The following is a 23451-nucleotide window of genomic DNA, read 5'->3' as shown; positions in this document are numbered from 1 at the left end:
AGCCATGGGTTAAATAAACCATGGGTTAGTGTTATGTGTGAACCAGGCCAATGTTGTATTTAAATCCTAAGGAATTTTCCCTTGGCTTATCTGTTCTCTCATTCATGCTATAGAAGATCCATTGAATCAGGAATCAAAGATGTTGCTTTATCCACCTGGCAGAGGGATAGCCACAGGCTTCAGGGAACATGGTTGGCTAACTCCAAATGGAAGCTCGAGATGGAGTTGGGAAATAACTTGTTCAAAATACTAGGTTTTCTACTTATAGGAACGTTCCAGTGAAATTGACAAAATGACTTCAGGATTTTAGGCAGGCAGGGTTGGAACAAAGGTCAACTGTGCATGCAACATGTTGCCCCCTCAGGAAGGAAGGAAGGCAAGATCAAATTTACAAATTAATATCGTAAAAATTTACACATTGATATGCATTTTCCTACCATTTATCCACCTCCTCAACTCTGTTTTCACTTCTTCATTACATCAGATGCCATACATGTGAGTGAGGCCAAGAGGAAGCAACATTGGGCATTACTAGAGAGAGCAAGGGATGAAGAAGTCTTCTGCAATCAGCACAGAACAAAGAGGCAGGAGTGAAACCGTACACAGGAGAGGAAGGATAAATCCACTCTCTCTCTGAATGGGTTCTTGCTGGAACAAGACCGACGCGACAAACAGCAAAGAGACATAGAAAGCACCTTGATGTTGATTTGAGAACATACGCAGGTGGAACCCAATCAAAGCTCAGAGTCTGGGAAGAGTGACCATCTGAGCAAAAACCCTGTTAAAAGTGCAATACTTGACACAAAGGGGAAAATACATAAATGCTTGAAGTGCGGAATGAGCTTCAATCAGAGCTCACACCTTACAAGACACCAACAAACTCACTCAGGGGAGGAACCCTATAAGTGTAAGGCATGTGGAAAGAGCTTCAAACACAGCTCATCCCTTGTAAGACATGAAAGAATTCACACAGGGGAGAAACCCTATGAGTGTAAAGAATGTGGAAATACCTTCAACCAAAGATCAGACCTTACAGAACATCAAAGGTGTCATTTAGGGGAGAAACACTATAGATGTGAAGAATGTGGAAGGAGCTTTAAGCGCAAATCAAGACTTATGCTACATCAAAGGTGCCATACAGGGGAGAAACCCTATAAATGCGAAGAATGTGGGAAAAGGTTCAGCCAGAGCACAAATCTTACAAGACATCAACAAATTCACTCAAAGGAGAAACCCTATAAGTGTAAGGAATGTGGAAGGAGCTTCAATCAAAAATCAAACCTTGCACTACATCAAAGGTGCCATACAGGGGAGAAACCCTATAAATGCAAAGAATGTGGGAAAAGTTTCAGCCAGAGCACAAATCTTACAAGACATCAACAAATTCACTCAAGGGAGAAACCCTATAAGTGTAAGGAATGTGGAAGGAGCTTCAATCAAACATCAAACCTTGCACTACATCAAAGGTGCCATACAGGGGAGAAACCCTATAAATGTGAAGAATGTGGAAGGAGCTTCAACCACAAATCAAGCCTTATACGACATCAAGTTTGCCATACAGGGGAGAAACCCTATAAATGCGAAGAATGTGGGAAAAGCTTCAGGCAGAGCTCATACTTTACAATACATCAACAAATTCACTCAGGGGAGAAACCCTATAAATGTGAAGAATGTGAAAGGAGCTTCAAACGCAAATCAAGGCTTAAACTACATCAAATGTGCCATACAGGGGAGAAACCCTATAAATGTGAAGAATGTGGGAAAAGTTTCAGTCAGCGCTCACACCTTACAAGACATCAACAAATTCACTCAGGGGAGAAACCCTACAAGTGTAAGGAATGTGGAACTAGCTTCAGTCAAATAACAAACCTTAGAATACATGAAAGGTGCCATACAGGGGAGAAGCCCTATCAATGTCAGGAATGTGGAAGTAGCTTCAACCGCAAATCAATCCTTATACATCATCAAATGTGCCATACAGGAGAGAAACCCTATAAATGCAAGGAATGTGGAAAAGGCTTCAGTCAGAGCACAGGTCTTACTAGACATGAAAGAACTCACACAGGGGAGAAATCCCATGTGTGTAAAGAATGTGGAAAGAGCTTCAGTCAGAGCTCATCCCTTGCCAGACATGAACTAATTCACACAGGGGAGAAACCCTATAAATGCGAAGCATGTGGAAAGAGCTTTAATCACAGCTCAAACCTTACTAAACATGAAAGAAGTCACACACAAGAGAGACCTTAGAAATGCTCTGTGTGCAGAAAACCTTCAGTCAGAGCTCACATCTTATTAAACATCAAAGAATTCATACCGGAAAGACTCAGTTTGTGAGAAAAGGTTCACTTGCCTAGCAAACCTTACAATACATAGCATTGTCCATAAGAAGGAAAGACCATTAAATGCAGTCATTCTAGGGCACTTTTTGATGATGAATCCAGTCTTGATGAAGATGAGAATGCACAGAGCAGAGAAACACACTGTCTTCTTGGAGTGTCGTAGAACTTTCAGCCCCTCCACACACCTTGCAGTAAAGGATCCACATGTTTTCCAGTTTGATCCTCACAATATTAGGTTATCTGCTAGGACCATTCTTAAGGTGAGCTTTTGTGTCTTGAAAGATAGTTTCATGAGGGCCTTTTTAGCCGATGTGTTATGTGGAACACCCTATCTCATGTTCTGTGTTTCACTGGCTGTATTAATTGCATGTTTTAGTGGGATGTTTTTAATACCTTAATTGTATTTCATCATTTTTTGAAAATTACATAAAAGGATATGCCTTATGAATGTTCTGTGTGTAAAGATAAGTTCAGAACTAACTTGAGATAAAAGAAATCATACAGGGAGACTCTGCATAAATATTTCTTATGTTGAAAAATATTCACTTCTACAGCAAACCCTTAAGATATTTCTAAGTGTCCATACAGGGGAGAGATTATACAAACACTGAAACTATAGTGAGAGTGTTCATGATGAATCAAGCCTCCATGAACTTGAGAATGCACACCGGAGGGAAATCCCATAATTGTTTGGACTGTGGTAAGATTCAGTCTCTGCACATACATTATATCTCATCAAAGGATCCACAAAGAGGCCATATTCCCCCTACAACCTCCAAATATAAAGAGATGATCAGCTAGGACCATGATTCGGGTGTTATTATTTTTAATCTTGGAAGGTAATTGCATGAAGCAGGACTTTTTTAGTGGATGTGATATGTGGACTTCCTGCCTCAGCTTCTATAGGTCATTGCATGTTTTAGTGAGATGGTTTTAATACATTACTGGTCCAATCCTATGTATGTGGTTCACTGAAGTTATTAACTGTATGTTGTATCTGGATGGTTTTAATAATTGTACTTTACCATTTTCTGAAAATTCCCTTTGGGAGACACTGGAAAAACAGAACTTTCCCCCTCTGCCAGAGAAATGACAGCAATCTTCTTTTTTCTTCTTGGCGGGGGCAATGCCATGGCAGCAGTCATATCAATAAATGCTCAGATTGTAGTGAGGGGGTCTTCAGAAAATTAGGCCAGGTTATAGAGGATATAAAGGTAAATGTGGGGCATCTTGAACCCACCCAGAGGGGAGATGAAGAAGAGAAATGTTTGAAAGGCTTCTGTGGTTTCTCTGTTATGGAGTTGGAATGGAAAACTGGTACCGTAGCTGTTACAGCTTTTTAGATGGCTTATGAAACATTCAATAAGTTTGATTACTAATAAAACTGTGTGTATTTTCTCTGTTTTATAGTCTTTATTCTATTTGCTCCTTTAAACAAGAATAGTCACAGGCTGGACATTTAGGCTGCAGTTTCCCACAGAGTTAGCAGGTGCTTAGGGCTTCTCCACATGGGGCTTTTATCCTGTGACTGAGATTGGTTACTCACAGAAGTTTGCAGGTCCTTTCCTTCTGCAGCTTAATTTGAAATGGAAATAATGAGCTAACAAAAAGATCTACTTTCAATTAGCCTGAATTTGCACATGAAAAGAGGATGTGGCACTATATGACAACAGTGCCATCTAGTGGCTGTATAATGCAACATATAGATCTTGCAGATAAACGGGGGGGCGGGGAGCAGGGGGCGGGAAGCTCATGTACAGGGACAAGCCTAATCCCACGAAGAATCTGGAAGGAGATGCGCTGGTAAAATCATGGGACAAAAAGCCTCGGTGAGAAGACCCTAGCCACATGGAACATGGTTGAACAAGGCTGGGAAAAGATCAATAGGGCTGCCTTGTAATTTCATTAAAGTGAAGTGTCATTTAGAAGCACCTTCCCTACTCGGAATGAGTGATGTCATGGATGAGCAATTCCCTGTTCTCTGAGTGGAAAGGGAAACATTTCAAAATAATCTCTCCAAACTCCTTGTGGCTCTTTTCTTCCCGTGGCCTTTTCTGCTGCCACCAGTCTTCTCTCTCTGACTGGCTCCACCAAAGCCTCTTTAAAACTTTTTCAGTCCCAGGTATCTCCTTTAGGCCATGTGGGGGTAGGCCATTAGAAAGGGATTGGCTCTACACACACATCCCTATGAGCAATAGGGTAACACATAGACCTGTGCACACAGTTTCATCCATGTTTTGGGGGGCTTTGTGCTGCCACTGCAAGTGGCAACCACATCAGCTGTGTTGGAACTTTGTCCCCACTTTGCATCCTCCACAGTACCCATCCTACCTTCATTCCTGATCATGGGTTAGGGTGGGTTGCCAGGGCGGGGGGAGGGAATGCAGCTACCATGATAAAAGAATGGTGAAGAAAATTGGGGAAAATTCTGTGAAGTAGCCTTTTATTTATCGTGAGGTACAAAAAGAGCAATCTCAGGACTTTTCTGAGAAAAATATCTTCTGAGAAACTTTGACTCATCTAGTTGTGATTCTTCAGGGTTTGCCACCTCTTCCAGGGTCTTCTAAATATTAAATTCCTGAGGGGGATTGTGGATCCATCTTGTCTGTAATGCAGATGATAATACCATTCCTTCCCTGAAAGACCTATAGAGGGCTGACATTTCTTCTGCTTTGAATTCCTTTTCAAAAACAATTTCTTTTCTGTCAAATTGAATGAGAATGGTTGAAAAATCTGTGGGGAAAATTTTCGACAGTGCACTAATAATAAACCAACCAGGGATACATGCATCCAGCTATCTTGTTGTTGTTCAGTCGTGTCCGACTCTTCGTGACCCGACGGACCATAGCACGCTAAGCCTTCCTGTCCTGCGCTCTCTCCCGGAGTGTGCTCAAGTTCATATTCATTGCATCGGTGATGCTATCTAGCCATCTCATCCTCTGCCGTCCCCTTCTCCTTTTGCCTTCAGTCTTTCCCAGCATCAGGGTCTTTTCCAGAGAGTTTTCGCTTCGCATTAGGTGGCCAAAATATTTCAGCTTCAGTCTCTGTCCTTCCAATGAGTACTCAGGGTTGATTTCCTTTAGGATGGACTGACTCGACCTCCTTGCAGTCCAGGGGACTCGTAAGAGTCTTCTCCAGCACCACAGTTCGAAAGCATCAGTTCTTCGGCGCTCAGCCTTCCTTAGAGTCCAGCTCTCACAGTCATACATTGCTACTGGGAAAACCATAGCTTTGATTAGACGGACCTTTGTCGGCAAGGTGATGTCTCTGCTTCTTACTACGCTGTGTAGGTTGGCCATAGCTTTCTTCCCAAGGAGCAATTAGACTTTATCTGTATTTTATCTAGGTAGCGTCACTGGTCCATCTCTGCCAGTCAGTTCTCCAGTTCTTCTTTTTAACTTCTCTCTTTCTCACTCTCTCATTCTCTCCATCTTCCTGCTCTTTCTCTCTCTCTGGATTTTTTCTTTTAACATTATTTTTCTTTCTTTCCCCAACTCCAACAAATCAGTTTCTTGCTCATTTCTGCCAACAAACTTTCTGTTTCCTGAGCTAAAACCATTTTTTTGTAGTTGTTGTTTTGCCTTCTCTCACTTTTTTTCTGAACATTATAACATCCTGCTTCCTGAGGTAAACTACCTGCCTTCTATTTTCTGACTAAATGTTTGACCTCTGAACAATTAAACTTTTGGCTGAATCTAACACACACACACACACACACACACACACACAATCCCATAATATACTATGACTGGACTGAATGCCACAAATGGAGGACAGTTTGTTCCTCCAGAAGTAAGATTAAGAAAATAGATAACAGTTCATTCCTTCATTGTATTTGTGTCTTTCCCCGTTTGATTCAGTTGATACTGTGTTCACCCCTCTGCCATTTTTGTGGGCAACAGGCTTGTTGGGAGACATTGATTTGAAGTGGAGTGACTGCAAGAAAGAGTGCAAGAATTTTTTTCTGTATCCAATCTTCTGACTTAATCTAACTGCTCCAACCTGCAGTTGGGCTGGACATCAAATTGGGGCAGGGTGGCTAGGGATGGTTTTTCTCCTGTAATCTTTATCTCTCTGGTTGCCTCAACCAAACCAGTGTTGAAAGAAAAAGAAAACCTCTGGGTCTCCTGTAACCACCTATAGAAAATACCAGGCAGTGGGGGGAGGAACTTTAGATGTGGTGTGGGTAACCCCATAACAAAAGGCACTACAAACAACAAAACTGAAATGTTTTCTAGAAAAGCATTGTTAATAAGAGAAGGTTTTTACATCAGAACAGATTCAACACATGCACACACTCCAAAACCATAGGACCAGTAGGGAAAATATAACAACCAGAGTTAAATGCATCCAGCTAGTCTAAATACACCATGTCTCTATTCTATACAAGTTCCTTCCCAGCACTATCTTCCTTCAAGGAGCCCAAGGGAGCATATATGAATCTCTTTCTCCATTTTATCCTCACAACAACCCTGTGAGGTTGGTTAGGCAGAGAGTCAATGACTAGGCTAAAGTCACCCAGTGAGCTTCCTGGCCGAATGGGGATTTGGGCCAGGATCTTTTCAGTCCCAGTCGTACACTCTGACCATTACACCACCAGGCTTGATAAGTAATGGAACCTCCATGTTCAGGGATTGTATACCAAGATGAGAAACTGGGAGCAAGCAATGGTGGTGGTAGTGGGGAGGACATCATGTTTTCCTACTGGGCTTTGGAGAAGTATGGGAAATGGGATGCTGTGCAATCTTTCTTTCTTTCTTTCTTTCTTTCTTTCTTTCTATACTGATTATCTGGAGCAACAACCTTTGAAACCATAACAATTAAAAAACTTCAAAAGATGTGTGTCATGAACACAGAGAGAATGGGGGAACCAGTCAAAAGGGAGGGCATTCCTGAGTTTGGGAGTGACACAGGCAAAAGCCCTTATGCTAGATGGACCTTGGTCTGATCCAGCTTAATGTTCTTAATCTTCTTTCAAAAATCCAGGTATGTACAAAATAGATGAAAGCTGAGCAACCAAATGAATAAGAATGGAATGGAAATAAAAATCTCAGCTGTTTTAAATCAGGCTTCCTCCCCAAACGAGGGTGTTTTTGTATCTTTGTGTTTTTGTTTGCTGTGATCTACAGTTCCCAGTATCCCTTGCAAGTCTCACACAAATGTCCCACAGCTGGCCCCCTTTAACTATGTCAGATACACAGCTGGGAGGGAGAGGAGCATTGGGAAGAAGAAAGGAAGGAATAAATCCTTGCAAGACCTTGCTCAAGGAGCAACAGAAGTCTGAATTTCCAGAAAAGGGCCCCAGACAGCCCTGTTCCCCTCCCTGGGAAATTAATTCAGTGGCTGCTCTGAATGTAGTTCCTTCCTAGAGTGGCTGTAACTGATTGCAGAAGTGCTTTGGCTTGGAAATTGCTGCCTGGTATGTCCCAGGCAGAAGTTAAAGTTTATCTATGGTATATTTGAGGGGTTCCAGACTGATTGGTGTGTTAAGTCTGTCATAGTAAAAAGAACATAGATGTGCCAGTGTAAAGATTTAGAATTGATCTGTGTTTGTGCGTGTGTTTTAGAGCATGTCAGTCTGTTCCCACCATGCTATGTGAGTCTGTTTCAGCAGATGCATGAAGCAGATCCCTATCTGGAAGCTTTTCATATGCATGGGTTGAAAGAAAGGGGAGGCTAAATGGCCATGAAATCCAAAAGGACAGGCTGGGACAATTTCATGTAGAGCATATGTTAATTAAGGGAACATTGTTCTCAAAACTTACTGCTACTGTCTATCAGGACACCATTATCTCTCTTTAGGCCTTACTGATAAAATCAAATTTACTGATTAGCAATTTCATGCTAGGGTTTCTCTTTGACATTCTTTGTTGAAGTACAGCTTTCTGGTCAGTGGCAGGCTGTTCTGAAAACCTGAAACGATCTCCCTCTGGGTCTGGAACGTCACCATTTCTGATGTCAAATTTGGGTCTATGTCTTCATTTGCACTGAGACTGAACTGCTTGTGCTCTGTTGACGGGCACTGCTGGCATATGACAGCATATAGCATATTAGAAGACGAGCAGGTGAATGTAACTGATGATGTTTGGTCCTGGAGCAGTGCTGCCAGAGTGGATGTAGGAACAAAGTTGGTTTCTGGATTTGTTGCAGAATCTCATCTCTCTGTTTGTGTCTCTGTTGTGCCTTCCGCCCTTTGGGGTGAAAAGTTTTTTGAGATTAAAGAGCTGCCTGTAAGCAAGGACAGACCACTATCCAAGACCTTATCAGAATATGACAGTGTGTATTAACAAAACAAAAGTGATACTGTAAAAAATAAAATGGAGAGAAGGTTCAAATAAGCTCCTTTAGGTTGCTTGCAAGAGGAAAAGAGATGGGATATAAATGCAATGATAATCTTCATCATAATAGATCCCGTTTTTCAGATCCAGTCACATCAGGATATTTTATTGTATTTGACTAATAGCCATTAGAAACAACATAACAACATCATGCAATAACAGAATGTAAACAGAAATGAAATGAACGAATCACCTTCACAACTAACTGCAATAGCATTCACAGTGATTGCACGAATATGTTTTGCGCCCTTAGCAAACAAAGCTGTTTTGCGTGTAACATAAGGGTCACAAACTGACAGTAACCACCAAATATTCACATAGATACCTTTACCCTGTAAGGATGCCAAAAATCTGTCCCAGGAATCTCTCCCTGGGATTTTGATATAGATGACAGTACAGTAAATAATGTGAGATATCCTGTACCTCTCCCATACCACAGATACTGAACCATCGGTTTCTTGGAACATGCCTATATCCATCCGAGAATGCCGTGGGCGTGGTTTGGAAGTGTAGTTCTGTAGATGAGGTTCTCCAAGAAGCAAAAGTAAGTGTTTGTAGGCATTGGGCTCTTTCATTATCTGTTTTAAACAAATAGTACCATTGAGAAAACTTTGAAGATTTAATTAGAATGAAGTCCTGACTATTATCTTGTCCATATATCCAACCTCTCAATTTGTTTTTGGTTCCCAGTATGGTAAAATCATCTGGTAGAAGTTTTTTTTGGAGGTTAGCAACTCTTTCCATGTCTTAGCCCAGCCACCCTTCTTCATTTGTTCTCTCAAGCAAAGCTTGGGGAGGCGGTCTTTGGGCATGCCCAGGACCCTTTTATAACACAGAAGGGCTGCCTTCTGAGCCCTAGCTTCTACTGATACCATGCCTGTCTCTGCCCCGAGGAAGGGAGCTGGGGTCCCCTGGGGTTACTGCCAGTAAATACCTCAGAAACATGTTTTGGCAGTCCTCCAACTCCTTCGAGTGGTTATGCCTGACCCCCAAAACCTTAATCCTACTTTGGATTTGAACAACTGCTTTTCCAAGAAATGCTTTCAGTGCTGGAGGCACCAGCCTGCCTCCCCTGGAGCAGAAAAATTTCAAGACAGCTTGAGTTGTCTTCTGTGCCATTATTTTAATGTTCTGGAGCTGAATCTTCCAAGAACTTGTCTTATCAAAGTATACACCCAGGTATTCGAAGGAGGAAACCTGCTCTGTCTTATTTCCATCTAGCCTCCAGTTGTACCTGGGGGGACGTTTGCCAAAGACCAGCAACTTGGATTTAGCGTCGTAAATTGTGAGCTGTTCCATTTGGCAGAAATCATAAAGTTTGTTCAGGCTTGTCTTCAGCCCGATTTATTCATGGATAGCAGTACCAAGTCATCTGCTTTAATATTGAAACTTTACGATTGCTTATTGGGGGCGGTGGAAGTACTCTGGACAGTTTAACTCATTTACAATATTATTAATGTAAAGATTGAACAAAAAGGGTGCCAACAAACAACCTTGTTTGACTCCCTTGGTTGTCCAGATGTCTTTCGACAATCTCTCATCTGTCCTAAGCCTTGCCCTCATAGTTGTATTTCTATAAAATTCCTGAATCAGGAACAGCAGTCCTAAATCCCAATTTACATGTTCAAATGTTTTCCTTCCTTCCTTCCTTCCTTCCTTCCTTCCTTCCTTCCTTCCTTCCTTCCTTCCAGGCAGTTGTTTGGTGTTAAGTACCTCGGAGGGTGATCATTTGTTAGTGTTCCTATTTCCATCTCTTTTTCTCTAGGCAGTAGGTGAGCACAGCAATCTGGATGGCTGATCTTTCTTCTAGTTCTTATAGTCCAACACTATTTTTGTGAGCTGACCCATGGAGCACCAAAACTCCACAGGCCCAAGATCAGAGAAGGGATCAGAAGGGACAGGAGAAGAACCCCATATCCCTCAGGCAAGAATGATTTCAGTAATGGGGCAACTGTTGAGATTTGTCCATCTTATCACCGAGAGGTAGAACCAAAGGCTAGTTATTTGTAATGTGGAATGATGGTGACCGGTGTGGCTGGCTATAACCACAATATAGAATCTGTGATTATGCCAGGTGGGCTGTGGGTGATTGGGAGGATGAATGGAGTGTGAGTTTCTGAATGGTTGAGGGTAAGTTTGAGTTGTGAGTGGGTGCTGAGAGTGTGTGGGAAGTTCTGGTGTGGTAAGGATGTGCTTGGGAAACTCTGACACAGTGACCCATGGAAGTGGAACCTTCCAGTGACTTGGGGCAGATGGAGATATGGCAGGAGGAGGGGGTTTGGACATCAGAGTAGAATGGGTCACAGATGTTCATACACTGTTCCCCTTCTACCCCCCGCCTCTAGCTTTCATGTACCTGGTAGCTCTTCCACTGAGCCCTCCTGTCTCAAGGTGCTGCTATTTAGTGCCTGGTCAGTCTGCAATGAGACCGCACTCTTTCACAATCGAATCATGGATGAGAAGGCCGACCTGTTGTGTATTACTGAGCCTTGGGTGGGTAAGCTGGGTGGGGTTGCCCTGTCTCAGCCCTGCCCACCTTGGTATTTGGGGCAGCACCAGCATAGGCTGGAGCAGGGGGGAGTCACCATGGCTTACAGAACTTCCATCTCTCGCACCAGGAGACCACTCCACCATGGCGCGGGCTTTGAGGGGTTGCACCTGGTGTTGGGCCATAGCGATACTGCTGGTGGGGATGCTGCTGGTGTACTGCCCACCCTGCAACCAAGTTGGCGGAGGTGGTCTCAAGTGTGGCGCTGGAGGAACCCGGGACGGTGGTTTTGGGTGGCCTTAATTTCCATGCTGAGGCTGACCCTGGAGTTCTGGCTTGGGACTTCATGGCCCAAGTCCCTGGAGTTCTGGCTTGGGACTTCATGGCCTCCATGAAGTCACACTGAAGTGTGAGCAGTGTAGATCTGCAGAAAATTTGGAAGTTCAACATAATAACCAAGCTTCAGTAACCAAGCAGCATGTTTCTGCACCCTGGTCAGGAGCCTGAGGTAGTCAGGGAGTTCAGCTCTGAAGTCGCTCTGCGCTGTGTAGGTGCGCACAGAGAAAAACACAAAGGCAGGGACAGAGGGAGGGCCTTTGGCTTTGCAAGTCAAGCCCGCTCTTGGAGCGGCCATCTTGGCAGCAGGGATGGCAGTGGAGGTGGCAGTGGAGGAGGAAAAGAAGCGCCCCTGGGAAAGCTGGGTTTTAAAACACTGGGGAAGAGGGAAGGAGGTGGGCTTGAGGTCTGAAGGGAAGAAGCAAATGTCGTTCAGCAGAAAGGGGTGTGAGGAAGCGAGGGACAATAGTCCTTTGCTGCACTGAAGGAAAGCAACCTCCATACAGCTTCTGCAGGACTGACATAGCAGGAGCCAAGGAACAGTATGTTTCACTCTCAGACTACTAGTGCTCATGGCAACCTGGGCTTTACACTAGTATACATAGATATAAATTAGCACATGCAGATTTGTGTCCAATGGGCCTTGGTCCCACATCTTAACAGTGCCTAGCAACATCCCTGCATCAAAGGCTTCAGTGTTTGTTGAGGTAACTCAGTCCTGATTTTTCCCTTGTACAAGGGACTGTGACGTACACAGTAAAGGACAGGATTAGGCCTTATATCATCAGGCACTATCACTCTAACCTGAAGGGGCTCTTGTCTCTGGTTTCAGGGAGAATTTGTACATGTGGCTGAGAGTTCCTCCACGTCAGGCCAGATTGTGTCTGATATTCAGCAAAGGCCGCAGTCCACAGAAACGGAGCAGGAACGTGAAGATGCTGAGGCCAGACCACCGGGTAAGGGGGGATGTGCCTTTTTATGCCTCGATTCTGGGTTGCCCTGAAGCTCCTTTCTGAGCTGGCTTTAGCTTGGGGTAGTTAGGGGTCACGAAGAGTCGGACACAACTGAATGACTGAACAACAACAAGTTAGCTTCAGAGTATTTCTTTCCCAACCTTTGGTCTCCAGGTGTCATTGGACCACAGCTCTCATAATCCCTGACCATTGGCCATGGTGGCTAGGGATGATGGCAGTTGTAGTCCAGAACCATCTTGTTGTTGTTGTTCAGTCGTTCAGTCGTGTCTGACTCTTCGTGACCCCATGGACCATAGCATGCCAGGCCTTCCTGTCCTGCGCTCTCTCCCGGAGTGTGCTCAAGTTCATATTCATTGCATCGGTGATGCTATCTAGCCATCTCATCCTCTGCCGTCCCCTTCTCCTTTTGCCTTCAGTCTTTCCCAGCATCAGGGTCTTTTCCAGGGAGTTTTCTCTTCGCATTAGGTGGCCAAAATATTTGAGCTTCAGCTTCAGTATCTGTCCTTCCAATGAGCACTCAGGGTTGATTTCCTTTAGTATGGACTGATTTGACCTCCTTGCAGTCCAGGGGACTCATAGGGATGGCGGAGAATTTCTCCCCGAAACTTCGGGGGGCTGAGCGCCAACGTGTTCGGCCCCCTGAACAAGTTTTGGGGAGAAATCCTCTGCCCCCCCGCCCCCCCCCGGGACGGGACTTACCTTCGCCGAATGTCCCTCCCGGCGGCGGGTCTGGCCGGCGGTTCGGCGGGTGTTCGTGCGGGGTGGGAGCGGCAGCCAGTCTTTTGACCGGCTGCCGCTACCGCCATTGCAATAAAAGAAAAAAAAAAACAACGCCCCCGGGATAGGCTACGTGACGATTAACGTAGCCTATCACGGCTGACTTTGCAGATCTAGCCGTGATAGGCTACGTTAATCGTCACGTAGCCTATCACGGGGGCGTTTTTTTTTTTTTAAACTTTGGAGTTCGCGGCCGGGCGAGGCGGGAAGCCTCCCCCCGGCCTGAATTTCGGCCAGGGTGAGGCGGGAAGCCTCCCCCCCCCGGCCTGAACTTTGCAGGGGGAGCAGCAAAGCGCCTTGCAGGGGGAGCAGCAAAGCGCCTATGGGGCTGGAGAAGACTAAGAGTCTTCTCCAGCCCCATAGTTCGAAAGCATCAATTCTTCGGCGCTCAGCCTTCCTTATAGTCCAGCTCTCACAGCCATACATTACTACTGGGAAAACCATAGCTTTGATTAGATGGACCTTTGTCGGCAAGGTGATGTCTCTGCTTCTTACTATGCTGTCTAGGTTGGCCATAGCTTTCCTCCCAAGGAGCAAGCGTCTTTTAATTTCATGGCTACAGTCACCGTCTGCGGTGATCTTGGAGCCCAAGAAAGTAAAATCTGTCACTGCTTCAATTTCTTCCCCTTCTATATGCCAGGAAGTGATGGGGCCAGATGCCATGATCTTCGTTTTTTTAATGTTGAGTTTCAAACCAGCTTTTGCACTCTCCTCTTTCACCCTCAACAAGAGGCTCTTGAGATCCTCTTCGCTTTCTGCCATTAGGGTGGTATCGTCTGCATATCGGAGGTTGTTGATAATTCTCCCAGCAATCTTAATTCCGACCTGTGATTCATCCAACCCGGCATTTCTCATGATGTACTCTGCATATAAGTTAAATAAGCAGGGTGACAATATGCAGCCGTGTCGTACTCCTTTCCCAATTTTGAACCACTCGGTTGTTTAATGTCTGGTTCTTACTGTTGCTTCTTGACCCTCGTACAGGTTTGTCAGGAGACAGGTAAGGTGGTCTGGTACTCCCATCACTTTAAGAATTTGCCACAGTTTGTTGTGATCCACACAATCAAAGGCTTTAGCGTAGTCAATGAAGCAGATATAGACGTTTTTCTGGAATTCTCTTGCTTTCTCCATGATGCAGCGAATGTTGGCGATTTGATCTCTAGTTCTTCTGCCTCTTCGAAATCCAGCTTGTACTTCCGGTAGTTCTCGGTTTGCATACTGCTGAAGCCTAGCTTGTAGGATTATGAGCATAACATTGCTGGCATGTGAAATGAGCGCAATTGTGCAGTAGTTTGAACACTCTTTGGCGTTGCCCTTCTTTGGAATTGGAATGTAAACTGACCTTTTCCAGTCTTGTGGCCACTGTTGAGTGTTCCAAATTTGTTGGCATATTGAATGCAGCACTTTAACAGCATCATCTTTTAGGATTTTAAATAGCTCAGCTGGAATACTGTCATCTCCGCTAGCTTTGTTGTTAGTAATGCTTCCTAAGGCCCACTTGACTTCACTCTCGAGGATGTCCAGCTCATGTTCAGTGACCGCACTATCATGGCTATCAGGGACATTAAGATCTTTCCTGTATAGTTCTTCTGTGTATTCTTTCCACCTCTTCTTAATCTCATCTACTTCTGTTAGGTCCCTGCCTTCTTTGTCCTTTATCATGCCCATCTTTGCACAAAACGTTCCCTTGAGATCTCTGATTTTCTTGAAGAGATCTCTAGTCTTTCCCATTCTGTTGTTTTTCTCGATTTCTTTGCATTGTTCATTTAAGAAGGCCTTCTTGTCTCTCCTTGCTGTTCTCTGGAACTCTGCATTCAGTTGGATATATCTTCCCCTTTCTCCCTTGCTTTTCGCTTCCCTTCTTTCCTCAGCTACTTGTAAAGCCTCATCAGACAGCCACTTGGCTTTCTTGCATTTCTTTTTCTTTGGGATGGATTGAGTTGCTGCCTCCTGAACAATGTTACGGACCTCCGTCCATAGTTCCTCAGGCACTCTGTCTATCAGGTCTAATCCCTTAAATCTATTCCTCACCTCCACTGTGTATTCATAAGGGATATGATTTAGGTCATACCTGAATGGTTTAGTGGTTTTCTCTACGTTCTTCAATTTAAGCCGAAATTTTGCAACAAGAAGCTCATGATCTGAGCCACAGTCAGCTCCAGGTCTTGTTTTGACTGACTGTATAGAGCTTCTCCATCTTTGGCTGCAAAGGACATAACCAATCTGATTTCGATATTGACCATCTGGTGATGTCCATGTGTAGAGTCGTCTCTTGTGCTGTTGGAAAAGAGTGTTTGCTATGATCAGCGTGTTCTCTTGGCAAAACTCTATTAGCCTTTGTCCTACTTCATTTTGTACACCAAGGCCATGCTTGCCTGTTATCCCGGTGATTTCTTGACTTCCTACTTTAGCATTCCAATCCCCTATGATGAAGAGGACATCTTTTGTTGGTGTTAGTTCTAGAAGGTGTTGTAGGTCTTCATAGAACCGATCAACCTCAGCTTCTTTGGCCTCAGTGGTTGGGGCATAGACTTGAATTACTGTGACGTTGAATGGTTTGTCTTGGATTCGTACTGAGATCATTCTATCATTTTTAAGATTGTACCCCAGTACTGCTTTTCCCACCCTTTTGTTGACTATGAGTGCTACTCCATTTCTTCTAAGGGATTCTTGCCCACAATAGTAGATATGATGGTCACCTGAATTAAATTCGCCCATGCCTGGCCATTTGAGTTCGCTGATTCCCAAGATGTCGATGTTCAGTCTTGCCATCTCATGTTTGACCACCTCCAGCTTACCTTGATTCATTGATCTGACATTCCAGGTTCCTAAACAATATTGTTCTTTACAGCATTGGATTTTCTTTTCACCACCAGACACATCCACAGCTGAGTGTCCTTTCGGCTTTGGACCAGCTGCTTCACTCTTTCTGGCGCTACTTGGAAATACCCTCTGCTCTTCCCCAGTAGTATATTGGACACCTTCCGACCTGAGGGGCTCATCTTCCGGTGTCATCTCTTTTAGCCTTGTGATACGTTCCATGGGGTTTTCTTGGCAAGAATACTGGAGTGGGTTGCCATTTCCTTCTCCAGTGGACCACATTTTGTCAGAACTCTCTGCCATGACCTGTCCGTCTTGGGTGGCCCTGCACGGCATAGCTTATGGCTTCACTGAGTTACACAAGCCCCTTCGCCACAACAAGGCAGTGATCCATGAAGGGGCCAGAACCATCTGGAAGACACCAATTTGATTACCTCTACTGTAGCACATAGATTTTTTTAAAGGAAATCTCATCTAGGAGAGGTTTATTGAAATTCTTAGGGGTGGGTGAACTCTTAGGGCTGCCTGCTCCCTCACTGAGCTGCCCTTTTGCGTAAAAATGGCAGCTTGGCCTTTTTCGTAAATAACCATTTGTGCAAATGGTAGCCATAAAGGGGCCATTTACACAAAATTACCCACGTAAATGGTCCATCTATGTCTGTAATTTCGGACAAATGGCCCTTTTACAGCGGTCATTTGTGCAAATGGTTACGAAAAAAAACAAACCACCACTTTTACATAAAATGGAGACTTGGCAAGGGAGCGGGCGGCCATGTGCTTGCCATCTTGGCATGCGCGAGGATCCAGGACTGGCATCAGGGGGGCCGACCCAGTGAGAAATCGCTGAGCTTCCACCCCCAACTGGACACCCGTGCCATCCCTAGAAATACTCCCTGTGGCCCTGTAGCTAATCCCCCACTTAATTTAGTCTCTTCCCATGTGTACCTGCATGGACCCCGAGATTGGCTTCAGCACTCCATCGCTAAGAGCCCCTGCCAAAGGAAGTGGAATGCGGCACATCTTTCAGACTCTGCATAATTAATTTCACATTAATTTATTTGATTTGACTTTTACAGCCCCCCCCCCAATGTCATTCAAGGCAGCTTACAGAAACAATTAAAACCATGCCCTCAAAGTCAGGATGGATGCGATGGATTTCATCTGCAAAGTGTCACGCATATTGGTCATAGCAGGCTATCGAGTGGTCGACCATTTCTTCTTGCAGGCCAGAGAATAACAGGCCTCTGACCACTCGAAAAAGCTCTGCTGCACTCCTCTCGTGTGCAGAGAGGGGCGCAGAGCTTCTTGCCTCGCCCTCTCTGTAAATGAAGGAAAGGTCTCCACCGCCACCTGCAGGAGCCTGTTCTTACGAGCCCTGGCCATGTTGGAACCCTCCTTCCTATGCCACTCATGGATAGGGATGTCCAGTGCTAGGAAATCCGGCCGTCTTGGGGTTCAGCAGATTTCCCAGGAGGCCCCAGCTTGGCTTGCATTTGTGAGCTTAGCCACGGGCTCCCTTGCCAGACTCTCCTGTCATGTATGCAAGTCTCCGCACAATGACAGGTGTTGGGCAGCGGCAGGTGCTGGACTTGCCTGCTGCCTGCCGTTGCCCCCCCCCCTGCCCCGTTGCTAGCTGCCTCACACAACTCTCTCGCTCAAGAGTGGGCGACGAAGTGGGAGCCAGGAGAGAAGTGCCATGGCGCCCCCCTCTCAGCTCCTGTCCTGCTGCCGCCGAGTGCAACCTGAGTTGAGGGGAGCCTGCGGACAAGTGAGCCGGGAGTCTGGGGGGCTGAGCTGCCCAAAGTTTTGCAGGCCCAAACTCTCTGATGGATTCCTTGGACATCCCTACTCAGGGCCCAATTGGGGCATGAGTGGTGCAGGAAGGGACTAGGCCAGAGCTTACAGGACCCGGTTGTGCAAGTTCTGGCTGAATCCTGGGGAGGGGAACCTCGATAGACAAAGAACAGATGACCAGAGGTGATGGGGAGAGATATGAGCCAGGATAAATGGGAACTGTGGGACAACATGAGCCATTTGCATTGATCGAGAACCTGTCCCACACAGAGGGCAGGAAACAACCTGAGCAAGTATGGAAACAGCAGAAGGTCAGAAAGAGACCCACCCAAGAGAGGAAGTGGAAGACCCCGCTCCTGGTGGGGAAGTACACAAGGCATCCAGCGAACTCGGTCAGACCTATACACTGGAGGAAGAAGATGTTATCCTGCATTGAGATACAGCATCATTTTTGGAAGGTTGGTCCCCAAGAGCTATCAGGTAAAGCTACCCAATTTGACTTCTATTGACTTTTTCTTAATATAGAATTCAGCATCTAAAATTGTCTCTAACTTTCTTAATGTAAAGACTGGCAAAGTGATCTCTGCTGCTGGTTTCTTTTTACTTCTCCAGCAGAAAAGAATTGGATGATTAGAGATGGTGAGGATAAATATAGGGCAGAAGAAGGAAGAGTGGTGGGTAGGGATAACAGAGAAATCTGCAATGTAACCAAATGAGTTCAGACTTTGATGAATCCAACCTGTGGATTCCACAGGGGACTGGCTTTCCCCCTGTCAGGTGGATTCCACGGACCTATGGATTGTGTTTCCTGAATTTTGTGCAAATTTCATCGTAGAAAAATAAGCAAAATTTAAAAACCCAGGCCCAAAATGCACATTTCCCACATAGGCTAAAGCATGAAAATGCGCATTTTGTGGGAATTGGCACATTTCTGCACATGTGAATTTGCACAAACATGTAAGCAAAAATAATAATAATCTGATTCTGTTGATGGGTGGACAGTGGAACGAAAGGTGCCTGCCAATCTGTGGAAGACAGACGGAACGGATTTCACGCCATCCATACACCCCTACTGGTGGGACCACACAAGTCATTAGTGAGGGAGCTAGAAGAGAGGAAGAAGTGGATTGTCCAATTCATTGTGGGGAAGGCAATGGGGTCACCAGTAGGGATGGCAGAGAATTCCGCCACGGATCTCGGTAAGGCCGAATGCCAGTGCACTCGGCCCCCCGAAATCTGTGGCGGAACGGCCTGCCACCCCCCCCCCCCGTGGATCACCCCCGGGACGAGACTTACCTGGGGCGGATCTTCCGGGCGGTGGCGGCTCTGGTGGTGGCGGCGGTGGCTGCGGCGGCTGGTCTTCTGAATGGCTGCCGCCGCCGCCATTTGCAGTTCCCCCCCCCCCCAGAGATGTGATAGGCTACGTAAGTTTTTACGTAGCCTAAAACATCTGGGTTAAAAAAAAAAAAGGCGTACGCAAATGGCGGCAGCTACGGCCGCCGCCATTTGTGTTCCTTATTTTGGGCCATCTTAGTCTACGTAAATAATTACGTAGACGGTGAAGATAAGGGGAACGCAAATAGCGTCCGCTACGCTATTTGTGTTCCCCTTATTTTTGCCGTCTTAGTCTACGTAAATATTTACATAGATTAAGACAGCAAAAATAAGGAACGCAAATGGTGGCTGCTGTAGCTGACGCCAGTTGCGTACGTGGTTCCCCCTCCCCAGAGCCCTCCGCGGCCAGAAATCCGGCTGCAGATGGCTCTGGCTGGCTGCTCTGCGGAGCTGCCGTGGAGCACAGCCGGCCGCGGAGGATTCCGGGGGGGAGGAACGGATCGCCTCCCCCCCCATCCAGGATTCCAGGGGGAGGGATGGAATGCCTCCCCCCCACCATCAACATAATCCGCGAAAGGTAAGTGACTTTTGTACATCCCTAGTCACCAGTAAACCCCATATTCCAGGTAGTTACTGATCCTAATAAGAAATGAGAGATCTACATTGTGTATGAAAAGAGCTTGAAGCTGAGCTCCACCATGCATTGATTCATTGATTCCATTTATATCCTGCCTTTTTTCCTCCTCAAGGAACCCAAGGCAGCGTACATAATCCTCCCCCTCTCCATTTTAGCCTCTCAACTACAACCCTGTGAGGTAGGTTGGGCTGAGAGCCTGTGACTGGCCCAAAGTCACCCAATGAGCTTCATGGCTGAGTGGGGACTAGAACTTGGATCTCCCAACTCCCAGTCCAACACTCTTGCCGCTACACCACCAAATTCATGAGAGAACAAGCAGGAAATGTACCCAGTGGACAAAGCACATGAACCTGTTCCTTGCAGGGAAGTCAGCCAAGGCCCCAGTGGAACCACAGTCTGAGCAGTTACACATGCTGGTAATAAACGAGACCCCTCCTTTGTGTCTATATCCCAAGGCTTCTAAATTTTCCTCTTGTCTATTTTCTCTTATGTGCCATAGAAGTTCCTTTGAATCAGGAATCAAAGATTTTGCTTTATCCACCTGGCAGGGGGACAGACTCGGGGAGCATGGTTGGGTAGCTCCATTTGTAAACTTGAGATGGAGAATGGAAAAATACCTGCTCAAAGCACTAGGTTGTCTGTTTATAGGATCTTCCCTGTGAAATTGACAAAACGACTTCAGGATTTTAGGGAGGCAGGGTTGAAACAAAGGTCAACTGTGCATGCAACGTGTTTCCCCCTCAGGAAGGAAAGGAGGCAAGATCAAATTTACAAATTGCTATGCATTTTCCTACAATTTATCCCCTAACTTTTCTACTCAAGGTTACCACTGTTTTCTCTTATTTATTCCACCAGAGGCCGTGCGGGAGAGTGAGGAAGCGGGAAAACAACATAGGACATCACTAGGAAGAGCGAGGGATGAAGAGGTGGAAGGGGTCTTGTGCAATCCTGATGGATCAAGAAGGCAGGAGGAAAACAAAACACAGGAGAGGAAGGATGAATCCGTTCTGTCTCAGAGTGGGGTCTTCCTTGAACAAGAACAAGGAACAGGAAAGAGACATGGGAAGCCCCTTGATGGTCATTTGAGAATCTACACAGAGGAGGAACCCAGCCAAAGCTCACAGTCTGTGAAAAGTGATCATCTGAACAAAACAACTGTTAAAAGTCCAATGCTCAGCACAGAGGGAAAAAGTCATAAATGCCTGGAGTGTGGAAAGAGCTTCAATCAGATCCCACACCTTGCCAGACATCAACAAATTCACTCAGGGGAGAAACCCTATAAATGTAAGGAATGTGGAAAGAGTTTCAAACGAAAAACACAGCTCATAGTACATGGAAGATGCCATACGAGGGAGAAACCCCTTAAATGCTCAAGGTGTGGAATATGCTTCAGTGATACCTTGGGCCTTGCCAGACATGAAAGAATTCACATAGGGAGGAAACCCTATAAATGTAATGAATGTGGAAAGAGCTTCAGTCAGAACACACACCTTATGGTACATCAACGAATTCACTCAGGAGAGAAACCATATAAATGTGAAGACTGTGGAATGAGCTTTACTGGGAGTTCATCCCTTACTAGGCATAAAAGAATTCACACAGGAGAGAAACCATATAAATGTGAAGAATGTGGAACAAGCTATAGTCACAGCTCATCCCTTACCAAGCATCGAAGAATTCACACAGGAGAGAAACCTTTTAAAGAATGCGAGAAGAGCTTCAGAGATGGCTCTAGCCTTATGGCACATCAACGAATTCACTCAGGAGAGAAACCATATAAATGTGAAGACTGTGGAATGAGCTTTACTGGGAATTCATCCCTTACTAGGCATAAAAGAATTCACACAGGAGAGAAACCATATAAATGTGAAGAATGCGAGAAGAGCTTCAGTGATGGCTCCAACCTTAAGGCACATCAACGAATTCACTCAGGAGAGAAACTGTATAAATGTGAGGAATGTGGAAAGAACTTCAGGCGAAGAACAATTCTCATCAAACATCAACGGTGCCATACAGGGGAGAACCCCTATAAATGCAAAGAATGTGAAAAGAGTTATACTCAGAACTCAAGCCTTACTAAGCATGAAAGAATTCACACCAGAGAGAAACCTCATCAACATCCTGTGTGCAGTGATGCATTCCGTCAGAACACACATCTTATTAGCCATCAAAGCATTCATACACCAGAGACTGCCTATCAATGTTCAGTGTGCGAGAAAATGTTCATTTGCCTAGCAAACCTTGCAATACATTACAATGATGTCCATAAACTGGAGAGACCGTATAAATGCACTCATTGTATGGCATGTTTTGATGATGAATCCAGCCTTCATGAACATGAGAACGCACACAGTAGAGAAACCCCATAACTGCCATAACTGCCTGGAATGTGGTAGCCCTTTCAGTCTCTGCCCACACTTTACATTAAAGGATCCACCGGTTCTCCCATTTGATTTTCAATATAAGTAGGTTTTCATCTGTGGCCATGCTTAAGAGGGGCTTTTGCATCTAGGATGGCAATTTCGTGAAGCAGGGCCTTTTGAGTGGATGTAATATATGAGCTTCAAGGAGCTACCTCAGCTCCTGTGGTTCATTGGCTGTTTTCATGGGATGGTTTAGTAGCTTAAGGGTGCAATTCTATGCATGTTTGGACAGAAAAAAGTCCTACAACTCCCCGCATGCCCCATGCTGGGAGTTGTAGGACTTTTTTCTGTCTAAACATGCATAGGATTGTGCCCTAATTGTATTTTACCATTTTATGAAAACTGATAAAAATATATGTCGTATGTCAAGATAATTTCAGGGTTCAGAACTTACTAGAGAGAAGAATGCACATACGGGAGATTCGCTCTATGTAATTTTGTCGTGAAAATATATTCACTTGTATCGCAAACCTTATGATATATCGAAGTGTCCATTCAGGGGAAAGATAAATGCCCACACTGTAGCAATTCTTTTGGTGACGAATCAAGCCTTCTTGAATTTGAGAGTGCACACAGGAGGGAAATTGCTTAACTGTTTAGCATGTGGAAAGATTACATTTCTGCACGCATATTATTTGTCATCACGGGATCTACATTTCAGTGGATGTGGTATGTGGAATTCTCTGCCTCATGTTCTGTGGGTCATTGGCTGTATTAGTTGTTTTAGTGGGATGGTTTTAATACCATAAAAGTGTAATTGTATGCACGTGGGTCATTGATGGTATTAATTGCATGTTTTATCTGAATGGTTTTAATAGCTTAACTGTACTGTACCATTTTATGAAAATTGCCTTTGGGAGAAACTGGAGAAATAGAACTTTTTCCCTCTGCCAGAGACATGACAGCCATCTTTTTTTTTTTTTTTTTTTTGACACGGGGGCGTTCCCAAGGTAGCAGCCATACCAAGAACTGCTCAGGTTGTACTGAGGGTTCTTCCGATAATTAGACCAAGTTATAAAGGTTAGAAAGGTCAATCTGGAGCATCTTGAATCCACCCAGAGCCAGAGGAGATTTTAAGGTGTGAAACATTTCAAAGTCTTTTGCGGTTTCTCCGTCATGGAGCTGCCTTGAAATGGAAATCTGGTACAGCAGCTGATGCTGCTTTTTAGACATCTTATGTAACTGTCAAT

At 45.0% G+C, this 23451-nt stretch overlaps 1 protein-coding gene across 1 annotated transcript in view; it reads left to right on the top strand.

Moving 5' to 3' along the window:
* Positions 1–822: 822 nt before the first annotated feature.
* The window catches only part of LOC146356138 (uncharacterized), a 35581-nt gene continuing 12952 nt past the window's right edge, over positions 823–23451 (top strand). The window contains exons 1-2 of the mRNA XM_084831291.1: positions 823–2172; positions 21047–21961. Of these exons, the coding sequence (XP_084687417.1) occupies positions 838–2172; positions 21047–21961 (2250 nt within the window). The 5' untranslated portion in view covers positions 823–837. The remainder of the gene's footprint in view (positions 2173–21046; positions 21962–23451) is intronic.

This window comes from Heloderma suspectum, chromosome 2 (genome assembly GCF_057233095.1).
Source record: "Heloderma suspectum isolate Gila_16-S chromosome 2, 16-S_ref, whole genome shotgun sequence".
Lineage (NCBI taxonomy): Eukaryota > Metazoa > Chordata > Lepidosauria > Squamata > Helodermatidae > Heloderma > Heloderma suspectum.
The sequence above is the reverse complement of the archived record's forward strand: the minus strand, read 5'-3'. Positions and strand labels throughout refer to the sequence as shown.